This window comes from Sceloporus occidentalis, unplaced genomic scaffold (genome assembly GCF_023333645.1).
Source record: "Sceloporus occidentalis isolate IW3139 unplaced genomic scaffold, rSceOcc1.0.p SCAF_3, whole genome shotgun sequence".
Lineage (NCBI taxonomy): Eukaryota > Metazoa > Chordata > Lepidosauria > Squamata > Phrynosomatidae > Sceloporus > Sceloporus occidentalis.
The window spans coordinates 122,860,169-122,882,820 of NW_028316983.1; the positions used below are offsets into that span (position 1 = coordinate 122,860,169).

General features: G+C 40.7%; 2 protein-coding genes and 1 non-coding gene across 6 annotated transcripts in view; 1 reads left to right on the top strand and 2 right to left on the bottom strand.

The window, feature by feature from the left end:
* The window catches only part of LOC149316694 (protein-associating with the carboxyl-terminal domain of ezrin-like), a 64,234-nt gene extending 62,224 nt beyond the window's left edge, over positions 1–2,010 (top strand). For all 4 annotated transcript variants that reach the window (XM_089516056.1, XM_089516057.1, XM_089516059.1 and 1 more), the window contains 2 exons: positions 185–879; positions 1,673–2,010. In XM_089516056.1, the coding sequence (XP_089372182.1) occupies positions 185–879; positions 1,673–1,735 (758 nt within the window). In that variant the 3' untranslated portion in view covers positions 1,736–2,010. The remainder of the gene's footprint in view (positions 1–184; positions 880–1,672) is intronic.
* Positions 2,011–10,190: 8,180 nt separating this feature from the next.
* On the bottom strand, positions 10,191–10,346 carry LOC149316695 (U1 spliceosomal RNA). The gene has a single exon (XR_016280793.1). It is a non-coding gene; the product is annotated as a U1 spliceosomal RNA (small nuclear RNA).
* Positions 10,347–12,024: 1,678 nt separating this feature from the next.
* On the bottom strand, positions 12,025–17,918 carry LOC149316696 (14 kDa phosphohistidine phosphatase-like). Its single transcript, XM_089516060.1, has 3 exons — positions 17,721–17,918; positions 14,517–14,641; positions 12,025–12,232 (listed from the first exon to the last, which is right to left on the bottom strand). Exons 1-3 carry the CDS (start codon positions 17,869–17,871, stop codon positions 12,140–12,142), a joined length of 369 nt encoding a protein of 122 aa, XP_089372186.1. The 5' UTR covers positions 17,872–17,918; the 3' UTR covers positions 12,025–12,139.
* Between the last annotated feature and the right edge of the window lie 4,734 nt (positions 17,919–22,652).

The window sequence follows — 22,652 nt, forward strand, 5'->3', positions numbered from 1 at the left end:
GGATGTCAGGTTATATATGAATATTGCTCTTACTCAGTGGGCAATTCCTTAGGTTAGGTAACATTTTTGGTTTTGAAGTAGGAACAGTGGTTCATGCATGTGTTCTTGTGTTATAATGCAAGGTATGAATTTTAGGTGTAAGAGGTGTAGGTCAAAGTAGGCATGTATTCTATGTCTTCCACAGGGGAACAAGACTCTTTGCATTTAAACAGTGTGCCTGATGGCTTAAATACATTGAAGAATGGTGGAAGCTGCAAGAATGTAGTTGAGAAGACAGTAGAGGAATGGCCAGACTGGAGTGAGTGTGAAGAGCTAGAGACTGGGAAAAGTGCAACTATAGATACCAGAAGAAAAGAATTTTGTGTCAACAGCAGCCCCTGTCTGACCAGTCATGATGTGGATGAGAGATCTTGGGGTGATGTGGCTCATACCCCTAACTTCCAACTTTCCTCAGGAAACAGTTTCACTGCTACAGGGTTAAATGGCATCACAGAGTTGCAACTGTCTCCAAATCGAACTCTCAAATGTAGTCCATTTGCAGGGACTAGGAGCAATGGTGATGGTTATAACAATGGAGACAAGGATTGCAAAATTTCCTCTCTGCCAAAGACATTGTGTGTAGAGCGATCTTCCAAGTTAAAATGTGGTTTAGGAGAGGAGTTCATGATCCAGGTGAAAAGGAAAGAGTTGCATGACCCAGAGCTGGACTGGTTTGCTGACATGGTCCCAGACATCAAACCTTCATCAACTTTCTTGATTCTACCAGAACTGGGGCCCCATCCTGTCATTCACAACAACTTAGACACAAATTGCAGTACTGTGTGTGATGCTCAGAAGGTGCAGTTTTCTTCCAAATTTGCAGCTGCTGAATTTACAGAGGTGAGGATTTGAAGCATGGTAATAAAATCCTGTACATGTTGTAAACTGCTCAGCTAATGATATCTTTCTGTTACTGCCAGAATAGCTTGATTGAACAGCAGATGGCGATTAAACAACTGACATTAACTTCCTGTTAATGACGCATGCATAAGTGATGCTATGCATGCAACGTGAATTATTAGCTGTAGCGCAGCAGACATATTCTGCTCACAGCAATGGAAGTGGACTTTACGCATACAGTAATGCACATTGCACACTGGCACCCAGTCTTTGGCATGTTGCTATTCTGCATAGTTCTGGTGTAAGGTATTTCTGTTATACTAAGAGGGTGTCAGATTGTAGCCATGAAATGTATTCACAGCAGACCTGGATACTGTGTAATAGATTATCAAAGTCTGCAGTACACAATATAAAACTGTTTAGAATGTTTTCTAATAATTAAACTGAGAAGAAGAAAGCACCACATAGGCCTGTTCTTGAGTGCTTGTTGAAAGGAAGCAGTGTTTTTTGTCAGTACAGAAGTCGAGTGATAGCTAACCGGGGACGTCTCCCAAACGAATGTATACAGAGATGAGAAACAGTGCAACTAACATGGTTAAATTTAGATTTATTTGTTACTTCAAAACTTCATTTAGGGGGATCACAGGCTAATTAGAAAGAACTCTATCTGCTCCATGGCTGTTGTGTTCAAAAACTTTCCCTGCAGTCTCCTACAACTAATCAAAAGCTTTCAGCAGCTTAGCTGTATAACTATTGATCTAGTTGTTGTATTTAATCTTTACCCTTATTCTAGGTGAATGGTGTTGGCTGGGAAGAACAGGAAGAGCTGAACTGGGAAGATGATGCAAACTGGTGACAACTGAAATTATGCTGAAGTTAGATAGCTTTTTGCACAACATCATGGGCAGCCTCTCTGCAATTCTACAGGTGGCAAGAATTCATTATCTTCACAGCACAGTTGCCTTTCTGCTCTGCAGAATTTAGGCCAATAACTACCAGTGGGGCTTTCTGCCATGAGGGCTGGAAAAAAATCCTTGGAGAGAGGAAGATGTTGCAAATATGTGGTTTTATTTTTCCATAACAAAGAATGATTGTGGGAAACTTCAGGGAAAATAAATGGATAACACACTAGATTAATGTTTGTGCAATCTGTTTTATGAAAAAAATCTTCAAATTACTTCCACATGATTATAGGATAAATGTTTTCCACAAGACTGTTTGTACACAGTGAGAATCTGTGTGCTTAAGCTGTGGCATAGGCAACAGTTGATCATATCAGTAATACTGGTAGTAAAGTATTCCAGAAGACAGTAGTGAAAGTAAATGGCATTAAAAATTGCCATGTATTTTCCATTTCGATTTTCCATTCTGCACCAGCAGCTGTATCCAAAACTGAATGTGCAGCATTAACACTTGGAACACATGAGGTTCAGTTTGCATATTTAGCAATATAATATTGATGTTCCTTAGTGTCATCTGTAACACTTTTAGTTTCTTTGCAAGTCATATGAAGGACTGGACTCTTCAGTAGCAGCAGCTTTACTACCTCCAGTATCTTTTCTGCAGTGTCTGGCTAATCTATACTGCACCTTTCTAGGTGAGTGGCTACGGAACAAAAACAGAATATGAATTCTGTAATAAAGTCTTTCAAAACAGAGAAATGTTAATACATGTAAAATAAAACCAGTCAGAACAAACAAAGTTTACACAAAGATCTGCTTTGCAAGATCTTTTCTTCCCCCATAGGGACTACATTTTCTGGCTGACTGTGAAACTCTAGGTAGAGACTGCTTAGCATTTGGCCTCTGAATAACAACATCCAGGAAAGTGTTACAGAGAGCTGCATCCTCCTAAATTGTCTGTTTTTAACTCTGCTCTCACACTTTTCATTACTATCTTCCCTTTCACTATCTTCAAAACTCACATGTTGCTTGCTTGTCCCCAACACAGCTTTTAGTGGCTGGTGGAAAGCATATGACATGGGAAGAACATCCAGTCCTGCATCCTCCATGACCCCTGAGTGTCCACAGTGATGCCTTTATTCTCCATCCAGCTATAGAGACCATAGTTGGACGCTCCTAGTCTGCCCTGTACTCTCTACTTGCCGTTTAATGGGAGAGGCAGCAAGAGAGAGTATGGGGCAGACTCCACATGACCAAAAAGAGAAGCATGCATTACACTATGTACACTGCATTACATGATACATGTGTTAATAAAAGATGCCAGCCAGAAGCAAACTGCACTTTCTTCTGTGGCAGAAATAGACAACTACAGGGAGTGGTGGCAATGCCTTGGGACTTCAGAGGGCTACACCCTGACAGCTCCAGTATTTTTTTTTAAATAACATTTTAAAAACGTTGACATGTTCCTCCTCCTCCACTTTCCTGTGCTTGGTACACTGTTTAACTGCTTTTTATCTCCTCTGCTTTACCTTGAGGGACCTGATGGGCTGAAAGATGATTTTTTATCAAATAAAAATTCTTTAACTGGGAAGAAACTGAAAAGCCAACTTCCAAATCTCTTTCCTTCATTCACAAAATAGAATAGCCCTCTTTAAACATCAAAAACCCCTTAGTGAGGCATGGACTCGCCCCTTCTACCTATCATTTTCTAGTTTTATGGGCCAAGATACATTGGGATTCCCACTCATGTGGAGCTCTTTAATAGCAATAGCAATAGCAGCTTCATTTATGCTTCATACCACACTAATCAGTCTCTAAGCAGTTTACAGCATCCACCTGACTCTTTTTAATCTGGCATCATCACATCATATTTCTCCAGCACCTGGTAATGGCATTAACAGACTTTTCATATCTCCATTTTCAGGTGTCCATCCCATTAATACAACAGGAATCTGTAAAAGCCAGTACTCATAAATTTGTTGTGGTTGTAAGTCATCCTTTATATGCTTTGTCTTGCTTACTTGTGAATACTGTGCATCAATTCAATCTGCTTGATAGATGCTGCATTGGTAATAATAATTCTGAGTATTAACTAGTTTTTTTCTGGTGACAGATCACCCTTGCTTTCATCAAAGTTTGGACTATAACTCTGGAGACCAGGGTTCAAATCCCTACTCAATCATGGAAACCCAGTGAGTGACCATAGGCAAGTCACACACTGTCAGCCTCAGAGGAAAGCAAAAGCAAAGACCCCTCTGAAAATTCTTGCCAAGGGAATCTTGTGATAGGTTTGCTTTAGGATTCCCATAAGTTGAAAACAACTTGAAGACACACTTCACATGCCGAAATGGTTGTTATAGAAAGATGTAGATGTAATCAAGAGTATAAAAAAGAATAATACAATTTGTATTATGTGATAAGTGCAGTCTTACATGCTTTAGTGTAGTGTAGCTGTTCCACATGCTTAGCTGACCCATATTTTGCATGCCTTGTGGGGAACTGGCAGAACCACCTAAATATCCAGTTATGTCCCATAATCAGATGTGAAATGATTATAGCAAAATTGAGACTTCTGGAGAGCCCAGTGAATCTCACTGCTGATGTCATTTATCATTATGTACTGGCTATGGGGGTACAGCCAGACACTTCCGAAAGTGTGGAATGGGTATGAGGCTGTTTGGTGAGACTCCCAACTTCTGTATTAAGACACTTTTGGATCTAGATCAACCTGAAGCTCTTATTTGATCATTTGATGACAAATATTCCTGCTAGGATTTCATTGACTTTCTAAACACCTCTGCTTGTGCTTTTTTGTGATGCACAGTATCCATACTTTGTATAATTGTAGTGATCATAATACATTCCCATAACTTATTTTTCCACTGGAGGGAACCCTCAGCTGCCAAATGGCGTGATTTCCTGCCGGCAGAAAAAGAACCTGCAAAAAGTGGTTTCTTTTTCTGCCGCGGTGGCAGTGTAATGAGTGCACCACTGGCGCCGCCATTGTTATGCACTCGTAACCACAATGGCAGAGCCAGTGTAAACAGGGCGTCACGAGGGCGCAGGGTCCTCGTGACTCTAAACAGCTTTTAAAAAGCCATATCTGATCTAGAACCACAGCCCAGAACTTTTTCACATTGGGGCAATCAAGCCCCAATATTATGAACCTGTAGTTCCACCCCCCAGGCAACCCTTGACATGACGAGGGCATCAAAAAGGCCAATATATACCGGGCCCTGGTAAAGGAGCCCTGGTGGCGCAGTGGTTCACTCAAAACCACAAGGTTGCGAGTTCAAGACCAGCAAAAGGGCCCAAGCTCGACTCAGGCTTGCATCCTTCCGAGGTCGCTAAAATGAGTACCCAGACTGTTGGGGGCAAATTAGCTTACTTGCTAATTAGCTTACTTGCTGTTCACTGCTATGATCTTTGGGATAGCGGTATATAAATAAAAAACAAACAAACAAAAAAGTCACAATCAGCTGCTACAAAAGAAAGGGTTCTGAGAGTTATCTTTAAATGGTATTTTAACACCAGTCCAACTTTCCACCATCCTGCTGGAGGGGTTGTGGAACTACAGGTTCATAATATTGGGGCTTGATTGCCCCAATGTGAAAAAGTTCTGGGCTGTGGTTCTAGATCAGATATCTAGCATTACAGATCCAATTATTCATTTCTGTCCTGCTCTTTTATTGTTATGCATTTATGCTAATGCTAACAGTAACTTGAAACACAGAAATTTAATTGTTTTGTTTCTCATAGCAGCATGTCTAGATGTTGGAAATCAGGTGATCTAATAATAGACAATTGGTGGAAAAGAGAGTGGGATTCTTAGCTAATGGAGAAACTACAATAAGAAACTAATAGACACAAGAGAGAAGACACATTCTATGATGATTGGTCAAAATTTATTGAATATATATGAACATATTAACAATCACTCACTGCAACTGCAGCCTCCATCTACTCAAGAGGACCTATTGATACATTGTGTCTCAGTTCCCTTTACAATGATGACACTTAAGCATTTATTTAGAATATTTAGAGTATTCTCTAGTACTCCATTAACAAAACTATATCTAATACTGCTGTTAAGTGTTCTTTGTTGAAGTTTTTTCTTTGTATGATTTGATGTCATATTAATCTACTACATTGTCTCTATTTTTCTCCTCATAACGAAAACTGAATAAAAAATTATTTTTTTAAAAAAAAAGATGTCTGACATTAGTGGAACTTAAATATGCACAGAATTTAATGATTAATTTAGGTAGTAAAGTTAAGACAGTAATGGATTGGATGAGGGAAAACAAGTTGAAGCTGAACCCAGACAAAACGGAGGTACTTATGGTATCGGCTCTGAACCCAGGCGTCGGGATACAACCTCCAGTCCTAGAAGGGGTCACACTCTCCTCAAAGGACTGTGTTCACAGGATGGGGGGGCTCCTAGATTCATTGCTTCACATGACAAATCAGGTGAATGCAACAGTCAGGAGTGTCTGTTATCAGCTCCGGCTGATACGTCAGCTGCACCCTTTCCTGGAAGTCAAGGACCTTAAGACCATAGTACATGCGCTGGTAACCTCACGTCTTGATTTCTGCAATGCACTCTACATGGGGCTACCCTCGTGCTTGGTCCAGAAACTTCAATTAGTTCAGAACATGGCAGACAGATTGGTCTCTGGTACATCCAGAAGAGACCATATAACACCAATCTTAAGATCACTCAACTGGCTGTCCATCAGTTTCTGGGCCCAGTACAAGGTGTTGGTTATTACGTTTAAAGTCTAAATGGCTTGGATCCAACCTATCTTTGGGATTGCCTCCTTCCATATAATCCTCCCCGCACACTTAGATCCTCAGGGGAAAATTTGTTACAGCCTTGTAAAACAAGGCTGTGTACGACCTCCCAGAGGACCTTCTCAGCTGTTGCTCCCAGATTGTGGAATGGCCTGCCGGACGAGATCCGTCATATTACCACTCTAAACAGCTTTTAAAAAGCCATAAAGACAGATCTCTTCCAGCAGGCCTTTCCCGAATTGTTCTCCGGCCATTGGAAGGAAAATCTAACTGCTGACCTCTGACTTCACCACAGTTATTGTATTGTTTTTTAAGTATGTTTTATGTTTTTAATTCCACACTGTTTAATTGTATTTTAATGGGGGGGTTGAGGGGTTGGACTGTATATTTTAACTTTGTAAGCTGCCCCAATTGCTTTTTGTAGAGAGGCGGGATATAAATAAATTTTATTATTATTATTAGGTACTAAAGTTCCTAAATCTCTGACTTCCTGACACTAATTTTAATGTTACTATTTTAAACTTCTATACCTGCCTTCTTACTTTATAGGTTCGTGGGACAGACCATGAACTTCTTATAACAAAAATTAGAGTAAAACTGAAGGGAAAAAAACAGTCATCGTACCAAAATATGATCTGAACAATCTAGCAACAGAATTTACAGACAGTGTAAAAAAAAATAGATTTGTGCTATTAAGCATAGTTGACCAATAACCTGAAGATGTATGGAGAAAAACCATGGACATAAAAAAGAATGCAGAAAGACATTAACAGTGGCCAATAAGAAAGAGAGTTAACAGTGGATGACAGATGAAACACTTCAGGAAAGAAGAGAGGAAAATGTAAAAGGAGATAGGAACAAAACCAAAACCGAGAATGCAACTGTGCAACGTCTAATATGCAGGGAACTGCAATGCAAAGAATTACAATATAAAAAATAAAAGACAATAGCAAAAAAGGAAGAATGAGAGACCTCTTCCACAAAATCTGGGAAATCAAAGGGAAGTTCAAAGCAAGGACCAGGATGCTCTATGACAAAAAAAGAACATACTACAGGATCAAGAAGAAATAAAAAGATGTTGAATAGAATATACAGAAGAGTTATATGAAAGAGATTTAAATAATGAATGACACATGGAACAAAGAACCATACAAAGATGAACCCAAAATTTTAAAAAGAGAAGTAGAAGCTGCAATAATAGAAATTGGGAAAATAAATCACCAGGAACAGGTGATACCTCAGTTGAACTGGGACAGAAGATAGAAGCAACTCTAGTGTTAACTAAAGTAAGCCAACAAATATGGAAAACCAAGCAGTGGCCAACAGACTGGAAACCATCAATATACTGTATATCCCAATCCATAAAAAAGGCTAAAGGACCATCACATTAATCTCCCACACAAGCAAAATTTTGCTCAAAATTCTGCAACATAGACTCCAATGGAGAGATACATGGAGAGAGGTATTCCAGAGATGCAAGAAAGGACTAACCACGTTCCCATTGAGTCAATGGTTTTAGGGTTAGCAATTGGATTTAGGGTTTAATAGTTGAATTTAATGGGTTTTACTTTGTGCTGGTCTATGACCCTAATAAAGATGTACTGAACTGAATGGGTTTTACTTCCAAACAATTCTGCAACATAGACTCCATGTCTATGGTTGGGGTCTTTTTTCGTTCCTCTGAGAGAAGTCCCAGAGGTCCGAGCAGGGTTCAGGAAAGGAATCATAGAATCATAGAATTGGAAGAGACCATAAGGGCCATCCAGTCCAACCCCCTACCATGCAGGAAATCACAGTCAAAGCATCTCCAACAGATGGCCATCCAGTCTCTGTTTAAAGGCCTCCAGGGAAGGAGACTCCACCACTCTGAAGCACTAGGGACCACATTGCACACATACATTGGCTAATGAAGCACACTAAGGAATTCCAGAAAACAATCAGCACAAGTTTTATAGACTATAGCAAAGCACTTGACTGTAGGCATTGCAAAAACATATAGAAAGCTCTCAAAGTCATGGGAGTGCCACCACACTTGATAGTCCTGTTGAAAAATCTGTACTGAAGACAAAAGGCTACCATCAGAAAAGAATACAAAGAAACAGATTCATTCCCAATAGACAAAGGGATCAAGCAAGGCTGCATTGTATCACCCTATTTGTTTGAACGCATATGCCAAAATAAGAAAAACAGGGTTAGACTCAGTAAAAGGAAGAGTGAAGATAGGAGGAAGGAACATCAACAATCTAAGATACGTGGATGACACCATAATACTGACGGAAAACAACATGGACTTGGAATGGTTTCTAAGGAAGGCCAAAGATGAAAGTGCAAAAACAATGATGACAGAAGAAACACATACAGTCCGCCCTGTCCATACTGTACATACATACTGTCCACTGTACAGATGCTACAGCTGGATAATACATCTTTTCTTTCTTCAGAAAGAAAATCAACTCATTTGAGATGTGGTGCTGGAGAAAAGTGCTTAGGATACCGTGGACATACCGTGCAGGACCTGAGCAGAGCAGATAATTCTTCTTATTTTCTGACTGCAGTCTCCAATGAGATCTAAGGTATGAGAATTCTTTAATTGTTTTGATTTCCTCATTGTCTAGGTTCAGGCACAAGTTTCCAATCAGAGAGGTTGTAGTATTCTGGCTTAGCATGTAGCCAGGGCTTTGTGCCAAGCGGTAAAGGAAGAAATGAACATGTCTGTTTCCTGCTGAGTCCAAATTGGAGCTGCCCCAAACAAGCATTTTATAGGGAGAAATGGGTCCTGAGGCAATTTCCCAGGAGTTAAAAGATGTTTCCAGGAGGAAGAATAGCCATGGTTTGGGGAAAATAGCAGAGCAGTCAATCTAGATGTTCCACACAAAAAGATGTTATCTCCAGAGAGAAGTGCCCTTTGATTCTGAACATTTTTGCAAGTACCAGATGCATTGCCTTCAATCACACATTTGTGTGAAGGGGTTATGCAGATTTCAGCCTGAAAAAGATCTGTCTAAATGTTCCAGCACTCCCAAGACAAGTCTGCCCAATATCCATATTTGGGCAGGTGGTGGTTCTTGATCAGGGCTCCTCTGGGGGCTATGTGACCAAACCTACCTTTTAAAATCAAGTCAATATCAAAGGTTGACTAGGGGTGATGGAGGACTCATCCACAGGGTTACATTCACATAGCGTCTCTTGTAAAATTTCACCATAGTACAAAGTGAACAGTCTCTTCAAGGGTTTTTTCCCCAGAGGTACATATATTATCACATTTCTCTTAAACATTGCTTCTTTCACTTCATTCTTTCTAAATAAAATTCCCATTTTCCTCTCTTCCATCTTCACATCATTAACATAACGATGTTGGATAATTTGACTTTTTGTCCAACATGTTAGTGATGACGTATTTTGAGAAATTTCTTAACATTGCAACATTGGTCAGACTTTTGTAACCACCTCTAGACACAGCAATTATTATCTTCTCCAGGATAAATATGCCCAGTTCCCTAAATCATTCCTTATAGGGCATGGTTTCCAGACTTTTCACCATTTTAGTCACCCTCCTTTGGACACGGTCCAGCATCTCAACATCCTTTTTGAATTGTGGTGCCCAGAAAAACTTTTTTAATGAACGCAGTCCCCCACTACCACAAATTATGTAGTTGAGTTTCCCGCATTTGAGGAAATTGCAGGGGTTAGCACATCTAAAGTGCAATGGATGAGCCTCATCCTGGGAAAACCATCTTCATGATAATAGTATCTCCCATGCCTGGTAAGTATATGGTGAGGTCTTCTCTTCACCAAGCTGAATATGCCAGGCTCCTTCAAATCTTTTATCATTCTCCGTATTTTTAGAATCCTCATTGCCCTTCTTTGAACCCACTTCAATTTGTCTATATCCTTCTTAAATTGAGGCACCTAGAACTGTACTTCAGATGAGACCTGACCAGTGTAGACAATTTAGTGGGGATATTATCTTGGTATCCATTGGGATTTGGTTCCAGGATCCCCCAGGGATATCAAAATCTATGGATGGCCAAGTACCATTAAATAGAGTGACACAGTAAACTGATGTGTCTAAAAAATGGCAAAACCAATATTTGCTTGTTGGAATTTTTTAGTATTTTCAAATCATGTATGGTTGAATCCATGGTTAAAGAATCAACTTGGAAGCTATGCTTCTATTACTGCAGGCTAAGATGGCATATCCTTAATTCAGTCTTTATTGAAGTTTTCAGGTTGTTAGTATCTTTATTTTTATATTTTCTGCTTTAAAATTTTAGATCCCAGGCACTTTTTCTTATAAAAAATACAGACATTTTCTTTTGAATATATGTAATTTGGCACCTTGCACCCTCTTGATTTTTACAGTACTTAGCCTGTTAAAAAGGTAACAGGCCAAAAGAAAAAGTTAAGTCCTGTATAAGATGAATAATGAATGAAAAAACATACAGCAAAATGGCCTAAGAAGAAAATGAAGGGAGGGGGGAGAATCACAGCCAGTGATATAAAACCTTTAACAGTATAAAAAACTATCAAACAAAACACTACACAAAGAAAGCAGGAAAGAAAGTAATTTGCTGTACAACTGAAATTATTCTAACTAAAGGCGAGAAATTGGGAAACACTTCCTATGTACTGTATCCCCTGGCAATAAGAAAACTGTGAGCATCCTTTGCTATCTTTTAATCTCTTTGGTTTAAACTGGATATGTTGGAATGGACAGTGTTTACAGGGTATCTCTCACAGAAAAGGGTGAGTAGGGCTGCATCTGCACTACAGAAGTAATGCAGTTACACAGCTCTAGCTGCCATGGGTCAATTCTGGGATCTGTAATTTTGTGAGTTATTTAGCCTTCTCTGTCAAAGAGCTCTGGTGCTACAACAAACTACAGATCACAGGATTCCATGGCATTGAGCCATGGAAGTTGAAGTGGTGTCAAACTGTATTGTTTCTGCAGTGCAGATGAAGCAATGAAGCAGTTCTCCGTGTAAGGGAGTTTCAGATAGCACACAAAAAGGAATGGCTGTATAAGAAATGTGGTTCCACAAGCACAGGAATTTGCTGTGTTTACTATGATCTAATATTCCCTCATGGTTGGATGTTAACAACAAGAAGTCACTTTGATGGAGTCTCCAAGATTGTCCTCTAATATGTGGAATCTGTATCTCTCACAAACTGTTTAACCTTTTAAGACTGAAAACAACTCTCTAATTTGCTTGCAAAGTATAAAGATAGAATTAGAAACTAAGAAAAACTCTTAGTTTAAAAATAAAATATTTAGAAACTGCTTGGCATGGCCAAGCTATCAAAGAATAAAAAAAATACAACTTAGCAAATGAGATGGTGCTGAGAAACCAATACTGGCAGTCTTCTAGTTTTTGTAAAGAAACTTTAGACAAGATGACGAGTACTTTTAAAATCTATTTTCTGAGGCATGTACACACAAATTCACAAATTCAAGTTTTTTATTTATTTTATTTTTATTTATAATTGTACCTTCTGATAGAATCTAGAATTATGTTAAAAGCAAGAACAAACTGACTTTGTATTTTAGATTGCACAGCAACAGTTCACTTCTTGTCGTCTGACCAACTAAATTCATAATCTTTATAGGTTCTCGTCAGTATTTCTATAGTCACAGAATGATCAGCTTTACCATATCCCTGTAGGAAGGAAACAAATATTTGTTTTTTCATTAGATTGCCACAGATTTTTTTCTAATAACATCTCTAATAAACTCAGAACTGCTTACATAGCTTTCCTCCTTCCTATTTTATCCTCAGAACTCAGTAAAATGAGGGAGAGTAACTTGCCAAGCTAAGCAAAAGGAAACGGGCAAAGCCCAGTTAGTGGATTTCATGGCTCAGTAATGGAGCCATGATTAGATTTTCCAGCATTCTGACAGCAAGTCATAATGATTATTTCCAAAGAGAAATTATAACAGGTTCTTATTAATTTATTTCCAAAGTAAGTAAGGCATATGTCTTTTCAAGCCCACTTGCAATGGATTTTAGGGTCAGGAACCAAGTAATTCTCCAAACAGTTTTGATCTTTTACTCCAACACACAGCCAATGGTGAAAACTGCTGGGAATACCAGTCTGACATCATTGGGAAGGCATGATTCCCAACTCTGATGAATTTAATTAATAATAAAGGTCATATCATCATGGGCAGGTTTACTTTATCCATTTTATTGTTTGTATGTACAGCGCTGTGTAAATCTACAGTGCTATATAAATAACGCATAATAATAATATCAAAAATTGGATCAACTTCTCTCCATTCTTTACCATAGTCTTCTGCATTATAGTAATGGTAGTAAGCCATGCTTGAGAAAATGAAGAGGGGGGGACGGTATGAGAAGTCTCTCTATTAAGATAGAATAAAAGGTAAATGTATTCCTCTCTGACTGTAGGAGGCAGTCTACATCTCCATCACTAAACTGAAGAGCCAGCATTGTCAAAGACTATTCTGTGATCATGTGGCCATCATGACTGCACAGAACGCTGTTTACCTTCCCACCGAAGTGGTACCTTTTTATCTACATTTGCATGCTTTCAACTGCTAGGTTGACAAAAGCTGGGACTAGTGATGGGAGCTCACCCCATCACGCAGTGCTTTGGCCTCAAACAGCCAACCTGCTGATCTTGCAATCAACAGAGTCAGTGTCTGAATCGCGTGAGCCATTGATAGAACGGAGGGGAGCAATTCCTAAACTATCAACACGAACACCTGTATGTGTATTTTTTCAGTCAGACAGCTTCTACTGCTACTGTATAGAAAACATTATTTTAAATATGAGATGTTAAATAAATAAATAAATATTAAAATGTGGAAATGTTCTGAGGGTTTTCTTCATAATTTTCAGCAAGAGAAAAAATTGAAAGAATAGTAGGAAAAATGGGACAACAAGCAGAATATTACTTTGCCTGGAATTTTGTAACTGCAGAACATTTAAACATCACTGACTGTGCTATAGCAAATGATACTGCATATGGGGATTTGAAGTAGTTGAACATAAGTTACTGATAACCTACAGAAGTGGCATTTCAGGAAGATGTTAACACTGCCCCTGTACAATCTACAAACAGGACATATTAGAAATGGCAGTTCCCAAAAACCAGTTGCAGAACATTTCAACCTTCCTGGGCTATACAGTAAGGGATTAACATGTCACAGTCCTTAAAGAAGGTATCAGAGTTGTGCCTCACAGCTCCCTCTATTTTGTGCTAGTTAGGCCTGCTAAGCCATGCTGTAGCCATGTTGGGAGCATGAGGGGGTGACCAGTTGCAAGAAACTATTGTGCATCAACCAAGGTCATATAGCTGCCTTGCACTCCATGGGAAAGGAATGTGGAAAGAGAGAAGGGAAATACATCCCAAGAGCTTGTTAACTCAGATCTGTGCTGATATTTGCAAAAATATTATTTCTAGTTTTATCGATGAAGTGTGTTCATTGAGTTAGACAGAGACAGAACATTACACAAGGAAATGACAGAACAACTAGAAAGGGAAACTACTGAATTGAATTATATTCACAAATTCCAATACAGGGCTTCATGGCATGTAACATACTGTATATTAATATAAGAATCCTCGCTACTGCACATATAACAAAAAGAATCTTCTCAGAGAGCTTTCTGAATTTTTAAATCAGATTTACTGCTTTCACAGTGGAACTAAAAACTAAAGACGTTTTTCACAGTAGACAAGTTCCTTAAGGCTAACTCACTAATAGCCATGGCTAATTATATTTTCCATTATTGGAAAAATTCTGAACTATCATGTTTGAAAGACCCAGCTCTTTGAAAATCTAGGGCAAGGGACATGTTAGTCTTAATAGTGCTGCCAAATTTCTGTTTTCTCCTCCTTTCCTATTTTTATGCTGCAAAAGTCTACATACAAAGAAACTAAACTCTTAAGCATTAAGTGTCATAAAACACTTACTGTAGAAAGACCAAATACATGGATTTTCTTGTCTTTGCTATGATGCTCTATTTTTCCTCCTCCAAGACATTTGCATGTAAACCCCAGCTTTTCCATTTCTAGATTTACTTTTTCAAATATGTGATCTGCAAGACAAAAAATAGCAGTGTGCTTAATTACTACTTTAAAGAAAACATAATGAAGATTTTTGAAAAATCTGTGAGAAGCAAAATACTCAATTTGAACATTAGCATCCATATGATCTACACAAACTGTTTTATTTATATTATGTTTCTATCCTGCCTTTTGTTTTAAAAAAATCACTAAAGACAAATTAAGCAATAGAACAATTAAAATTATCACTAAAATAGATGGAGCAATAGACTTCCAACTCAAATCAAATGAATCAACTCTTGCTCTCCACACTTTGTATGGTTTTCACAAAGTGGTCATGAACAAGCCACTTCACCTTCTGCATAGAAGTTGGAAGGAGAAATGTCACCATCATTCATCACAGTTTGCTAAACATATGAATTATTGATTTCTCAGCCCCTTTAACTGTTTTATGTATGAGCAGAGAAATCTGTGAGGTATGATTGTTTTTAAGTTTCATTGTTTTGTTGCATCAGAGCAAATAAAACAGCAAGGATGTACATTTTCACATTGGAAAAGTCCAGCAAGTGACATAGGAAGCTGTCTTGCCAATGAGGTGTTGAAATTGGGTGTTGTTTTTGCAATGACTAGATTCAAATTTGTCAAAGCTAAAACAAAAAAGGAGAATAAGCATGAAATAGCTTAGTATGGGTCATAAGAAAGAAAGAGTGAAGAAGCTAGGATCAGTTTTGACTGCAAATCCTATATCTGGAAGGCAAATTATGGGAGCTGTTATCCAAAATTTTGGATTTCCAAGTTCTAATTCTCATTCTCTGCCCTGCTCTCTTCAGTGTGTGCTATAACTTCACTGAACTCAATGGAGTTGTTGAATCCAGCTACTATTGGACTGCAAGTTCCAGCAGCCTCTAGCTGGTATGGCCAATAGTGAGAAATGCTGGGGGCTGCAGTACAACAACATCTGGATCTTGGAAGCTATGCAGGGTCACTTAGTCCTGGTGAGTATTTGGATGGGAGACCACCAGGGAATACCAGGTGCTGTAGGCTTATTGAGTCCTGATATTGGGACTAAAGGTGGCTTAAATATTTAAACCAGAACAGTTTTAAGACATACAAAGGCATCAATAAAATATACCTAAAGATATTTTAAAAGTAATTAAGCTATCAAATTAAAACTATTTAAAATTCATTAAAATAATATTTTTTAAAAACATATCAAAAGCCTAGTGCAATCAACTAACAAACGTCTGTTGGATCAGGAAAGTTTTCACCTGCAGGCAAGAGAGGGAGGCGGGGGGCCCATAGCCTGGCAGCAGCACCACCACCCACCCAGGGACCGCCTCTCCCCCAGTTGCCGATTTCCGGGGAATTCCCTGGTTTCCGGGTAATAAAAACCATTCTGAGTAATTTCCAGGTATTAAAAATTATGGGGAATTAAACTTTCCCATTGGGTAATCCTTTCTGTTTATGGGGAATTATACCTTCCCATTCTGTCCCGCCCCTTTAGGCCCCTGTCCTGGTTGGATCTTCCAAGGGGCTGATGGGAATGGTAGTCCTGTCCATCCGTTTGCCCATCCAAAGAAGAACTTATACATCCCCCAGCCAGCCAGGCAATACATGAGGCCAGGCCCAGACTGTCTCCCAATGAAATCTATCACTGCTCGCCTCCTCCTAATTGGCCAAAATTGCTCTTCCATCCAATACTGCCCTACTTCAATCTGCTCCCTCAGATACATTTGGAAATAATAATAATAATAATAATAATAATAATAATATCCAGGGTAATCTTGTAGCCCCTTTGAGACTCCCTGCAAGAGTTGGCAGCATGAGCTTTCTTAAACTTAAGTCCACTTCCTCAGGTGCATTTAATAATAATAATAATAATAATAATAATAATAATAATGCTCTTGTAGCACCTTTGAAACGCACTGAAAGAAGTTGGCAGCATGGGCTTTCCTAGATTTAAGTGTCCTCAGATGCATGGGTTTTTATGGATTGTACCTTGAGCATTTTTAATAACTAAGGTCCAAAACAAAATGCAGAAATAATCCACTTTGAGACCACTTTAACTGCCCTGGCTCAGTGCTAGAGAATCCTGGGAATTGTAGTTTTGTGAGGCATTTAGCCAAGAAACTAGAAATCCCAGGATTCCATAGCATGGAGCCGTGGCTGTTAAAGTGATGTCACACTGGATTATTTCTGCAGTGTGGATGCAGCATAAGAGTGTATCTGTACTGTAGAAATCATGCAGTTTGGCAGTTTGTGCAATGCCAAAATGAACCAGTTGCTATGAAATCCTGGGAATTGTTGTTTGTAATTGTAATTGCTGACAGAGAAAGTTAAATGTCTCACAAAACTACAATTCCCAGGATTCCAAAGCAGTAATCCAGGGCAGTTAAAGGGCTGTCAAACTGGATTATTTCTGCAGTGTGGTTGCAGCCTAACGTTTCTGTTTAGCACAAAGCTTCCTGGACCCCCTTCATGCCAAAAGAAGTATCTTAAAAGCATTAGAAGGACTGAAAGATTCTTTGGTTGGTTTTAATGGTAATTTTGAGAATTGAAATAAGTTACATTTTTTTTTATTCAAGTATGTTTATGTTTATTTGCAAAAGATCCGCCATATTAACATTATAGGGACTTTCCAGGGATTTTGACTTAATATTCCGGGTAATATTGGGGGATTCCAGGGAGTTTGGTAAAACATGCCGGGAATATCTTAGGGGCTTGTTGGCAACACTGCTCCCCTCCCTCCCTGCTCCCTCCCTGGGCCTTAGGCTCATGGCTCGCGGGGCAAGTGCCCTGCTATTGGGGGAAGCAAGCTAATAATTTTAGGTTCAACTTTCCCTAATTTGTGGGATGAAGGCCGGATATTTTGAGATCCGAGGCAAAATGTAAGCATTATCCAATGGCGATTGTCTGGTGGACAGGCCCTGAAGCGCCCTGATTCCATGACCCAATGAATATTTCACCCCGAACCAGGCGCCAGTCTTTAGGGCCCGGCGGGGGCCGGGCGTCTCGCGCTTCCCTTCGCCGACGGAGTGGAAGAAGCCCTGAAGCATTTCCACCGCAGAGGTTCCTTCGGGCCCTTCCTCCCTGCCTCCCTCCCTCGCTCACTGTGGAACTCGGCGGCTGCGGTGCCCCGAACGATGTCCCGCTGCCCCTCGGCGCCGCTGCCCTGGACCCGCACCAGGATGTACTTGAAGGTGCCCTCCGGGTCGATCTCCACCTCCGGCACCGAGCTCAGCGGCCCCGGGACCGCCGCCATGGCGCAGGCCTTCGGCGGAGAGGGCGCAGGCCGAGCCAATCGCAGCGAGCAGGAAGTGGCGCCCAGGCGCCGGAAGCCCTCGCCCCGCCCTTTTTGCCGGAGGGATCCTGTCTGCTGCAGCCTCCGAGATCAGAGGGAGGGGCCCCCGGGAAGGGCGCCTCCGGGTCCCCGTCATTTGAGGAGCAGAACGGGAGGCCTCCTGGGATGGGACAAAGATTAGGACTGTGTCTTCTTCTCATGTACTTGTTTGCCATTCTGCCTCGCTCCTTCCCCGGTGGAAGAGCCCAGGAGAAAGGCTCCAAAGCCATGGCTGCATATTCTGATGACTCACAGACGGAGGCAGCCATTGCCGGGGCCCATCCTTCCCTGCCCTTCCTTTTGCGTCCAAAGGCAGTCCCTCCCGAGCAGGGGAAGGTGGGCCTCTTGCTTGAGGCAAACTAGGCAACACATTTCCCCCAAAACCGAGCACCGCCAACACTCTTTATCTCCGAGAGGCAGAAACAATTTATGTAATCCTGCCCTGATATGGGCTTCTTCTTCCCTCTTGAATGGATGAAGAATAAAGGCATAATGTCTTCAAAATGTCTGTAGCATGAGCCTTCTTACACTGGCGCCTAGTTACTCAGATGCATATTTGCAATAGAGAATCCAGAGACAGACTCATCTCAGCTATTTGAGTGTGAGAATGTCAATTCAGACTCAAAACTTTCTGGGTGTGGAGATGGGGTGACAACTTCAGTATTAACGACGGTTGTCCAGGGTCAGAGGCAGGAAGAAGGCTCTTGCCTAAAGCCAAGGAGACTCAATGAATGAGGGGGGGCCAGGGGCACCCCATGAAGATGGGGCAGATAATGTTGAAAAGTGGGTCATGTGCCAGGAAACCATGATCTCTGTTCAACCCATTTCTGATAGACAGTCTGTGGATGCTTTCTCAAGATTAACAATTACATTTACAATCTTCCACATCTTCTTTACCCGCTCTCTCACATCCTTTTTCTTTTATTTCATCCAATTATCCTTTCTTCTCCTAGTCCTTATCCTACATTTGTATTCTTCCTCCTCTTCCTTCCACTTACTCATACTTTCTCTCATTTCTTCATACCCTCCGAACACTTTCATATATCTTCCTGAATTTACACTTACATTTACCTTCCATAATTATATCATTCCATTCAGACTTACTTTCTGTCAAAATTTTTCCATTCTTTAGCTTCTAATTGACTTTCCTTTATCCACAAGAAAGATTTGTTTAACTCAGGAGCAAAACAGACAGCCTCTATTCAGCAGCTTGGAGGCATGTTGTTTAGTTGGAGCACGCCCCCAAGCCAGCAGGAAGCCCTTGTAAAGCTCCCTGCCCAACCATACAGTGGGCAACTGTGTGGCGTTCTGGTGCCAAAGCGTTTATACGTCACATGCCACAGGAGCACCGCAAAGCCATGGCAGTGATGGAAAAGCCAGCTTTTTGCTGGCTCAAAAAGGAACAGCTTTCTGTTGCTTCTTTTTGTGCCAGCAAAACACCAGATCAGGGCTGCAGCGCATGTGTTCCCATTGCTCTTTCAAGAAGTTGAATACATTGATCATTCCTTATTGAATCTAGTGAGTTATATTTTACCAATTGGGTTAATTTTTCCATTTGTTTTGAGTCATGTAGTTTAAACATCCATTCCTCCTGAATAAGGGTATTTTTAAGTTTCCACTTTTGGGCAAATATTGGAAAATGTATAAAATATTCTGATCATATAAATATAATATGAATAAATATAACAAATATTGTGGCCATATCAAATAAGATGTTAACAAATTCTTTTTCAAAATTATCCTCAAATACCCCTAGTAAGTAAAATTCTGGTTTAATCTGTAGATTAATACTTAGTATACTGCTAATTGTGGCATTTATCATTTTCCAATAATTTTTAGCATACCTACAAGTCCACCAGCAGTGAAAGAAGTTTCCAGGCATTTCTTCGCATTTCCAGCAACTGTTATTCTTTGTTTATCAACTTTTGATTAACTTATCTTAGAGTGGTTATGACGACACTAATTCTAGATGGCAGAATACAATATACCCTCAGGGTACAATTGGAGGCAGGGTTCTGTTTTCCTTATGGGTAATAGAATATGTAGCATTTGTTGTTAGGTTTAGGGACAGAGTTAGGTGCAGGAGACGTGATGAAACTCATGCTATGCCTTGCACTGTATTGCTTTATTATTGGCATTTGAATTTCTCATTGAAGGAAAAGCAAATCTCATCAAGGATTTCTCTAATGGCTGGAATGGACAAGGGAATGTTCTTCCCCTTCACTCTTCTCTTTTATATTGGTCCTGCAATGAGAGGGTCAGCTAAGAAGAGGAAGGTATGAAATCCCCATCCACAGACATCCACAGACAACCTCCATAGAAGGCTCTTTTAACTTTTCGTGTTTCAAGAATATCCTAGGAGCCAAGGCTGGCTTTTCCATGTAAGCAAATCCAGACAGCATATAGATGCCTGATATGAACAAACCTGCAGTTCTTATTTCAAGAACATCCCAGGATGGGCCTTCCATATAAGCAAATTCAAAGAGAGTCAAGATTTCTATCCACTCTGACTTACCAAAACTTTGGTATATTCTAATAGTGCTGGATAGCTTAGCACTGAATCATGGAAGCTAAGGAAAGACAAGATCTCATCCCTCTTTCAAGTGGTGTTAGGAAGGATCAAATTAGGGGAATTTTAATTAGCTCAAATTTAGCCGAGAGGTGGCCCTAACACCATGAGGCCGGGAAGGAGGAGGAGGGCACCCACGCGGGCGGCCCTACCGGCTCTTTCCTGGTGTCTGAGGGGGCCTCGGCCTCCACAGAGGCCAGGAAGGAGGAGGAGGGCGCCCGCGCGGGCAGCCCCACCAGCTCCTTCCCAGCCTCTGAGGGGGCCTCTGAGAGGGCCGAGGCCTCCATAGAGGCTGGGAAGGAGCAGAGGGAGTTTCCTCCATGTAAAAAAATGTGTCCTACATTTGAAAATGTCGTCCTACTTTTGTCCCGGTTTGGACATCCTGACTTATGGCAATCCTACCCCCGCCGCAACTTCCGCGCCACTCCGGGTGCCATTTTGAGTTCGGCCCCCCAGTTGTCTGAGGGACAGCAACCCGGCCCCCAGCTCAAAAAGGTTGCCTACCCCTGGGTTGGAGCATGGTTGCTTAATGTGTGACATTGGAGAATGCTTGTCCAATGGGAGAGGCGGGGGAATGCTTGCTGAATGGGTGACGTTGACTTTAAGTATGCTTGCTTAAAGTGTGCCGATTAGCATTAGGGTTAGGGTAAGGGTTAGAGTGAGGGTTGGTAAATCATTCTCTAACTTCACGCATAAAAAATCCATGCTCCAACGTCTCCCATTGCAAAAGCATTCTTCAATGTCACCCTTTAAGCATGCATTCACCAACTTCACACATTAAGGAAGCATTCTCCATCCTCTCCCATTGGCAAAGGATTCCCTAACTTTACCCATTAACCATGCATTCTCCATCTTCTCTCATTGGTAAAGCATTCTTCAACCTCAATCTTTAAGTATATGTTTTCCAACTTCACATATTAAGCATGCATTCTCCAACTTCAACCAGTAAGCAAGCATTCTCCAACCTCTCCCATTGTGAAAGCGTTCCCCAACGTCACCCATTAAGCATCCATTCTCCAATTTCACCCACTAAGCAAGTATTCGCCAACGTCTCCCATTGGGAAAGCATTCTCCACGGTCACCCATTAAGCATGCATACTCTAATGTCTTCCATTGGGAAAGCATTCCCCAACGTCACACATTAGGTTAGGATTAGGATTAGGGTTAGGATCTAGGGTTTGGGTTAGGGGTAAGGTTAGGATATAGGGGTAGGGGTAGGGGTAGGTTGGTGAAGCATTCTCCAAACTCTCCCATTGTGAATGCATTACCCAACGTCACCCATTAAGCATGCATACTCCAATGTCTCCCATAGGGAAAACTTTCTCCAACCATGGGTGACGTTGGAGAATGCTTTCCCAATGGGAGAGGTTGGAGAATGCTTTCTTAGTGGGTTAAATTGGAGAATGCATGCTTAATGAGTGAAGTTGGAAAATGTATTCTTAACTGTTGAGGTTGGAGAATGCTTTCCCAATGGGGGACGTTGGAGAATGGATGCTTAATGGGTGAACTTGGATAATGCTTTACCAACCATAGCCCTAACGCTAATCGTAACCCTAACCCTTACTCTAACCCTAACCCCAACCCCTAACCTTAACCCTAACCCTAACGCTAACCCTAACCCTAACCTAATGTGTGAAGCTGGAGAATGCTTTCCCAATGGGAGAGGACGGAGAATGGGTGAAGTTGAAGAATGCATGCTTAAATTGTGACATTGGAAAATGCTTTCCCAATGGAAGACGTTGGAGTACACATGCTTAATGGGTGACGTTGGAGAATGCATGCTTAATGGGTCATGTTGGAAAATGTTTTCTAAATGGGTGAAGTTAGACAACGCTTTGCCAATGGGAGAGGAAGGAGAATGCTTGCTTAATTTGTGAAATTGGAAAATGCATGGTTAAAGGGTGACATTGGAAAACGCTTTATCAATGGGAGACGTTGGAGAATGGATGCTTAATGGGTGAAGTTGGAGAATGTTTACCCAATGGGAAAGGCTGGAGAATGCTTGCTTAATGGGTGACGTTGGAATATGCTTGTCCAATGGGAGAGGTTGAAGAATGGTTGCTTAATGGGTGATGTTGGAGAATGATTTCCCAATGGGAGAGGTTGGAGAATGCTTGCTTAATGGGTGAAGTTG

Bases quoted from the DNA above. Each gene is read 5' to 3' on its own strand.
- LOC149316696 (XM_089516060.1), bottom strand. From the start codon at position 17,871: ATGGCGGCGGTCCCGGGGCCGCTGAGCTCGGTGCCGGAGGTGGAGATC. The intron at 14,642-17,720 runs GTGAGCGAGGGA...TTTGTCTTGCAG, and splicing joins CGCAGCCGCCGAGTTCCACA to ATCACATATTTGAAAAAGTA. The intron at 12,233-14,516 runs GTAAGTGTTTTA...TCCTTCCTACAG, and splicing joins ATGTATTTGGTCTTTCTACA to GGATATGGTAAAGCTGATCA.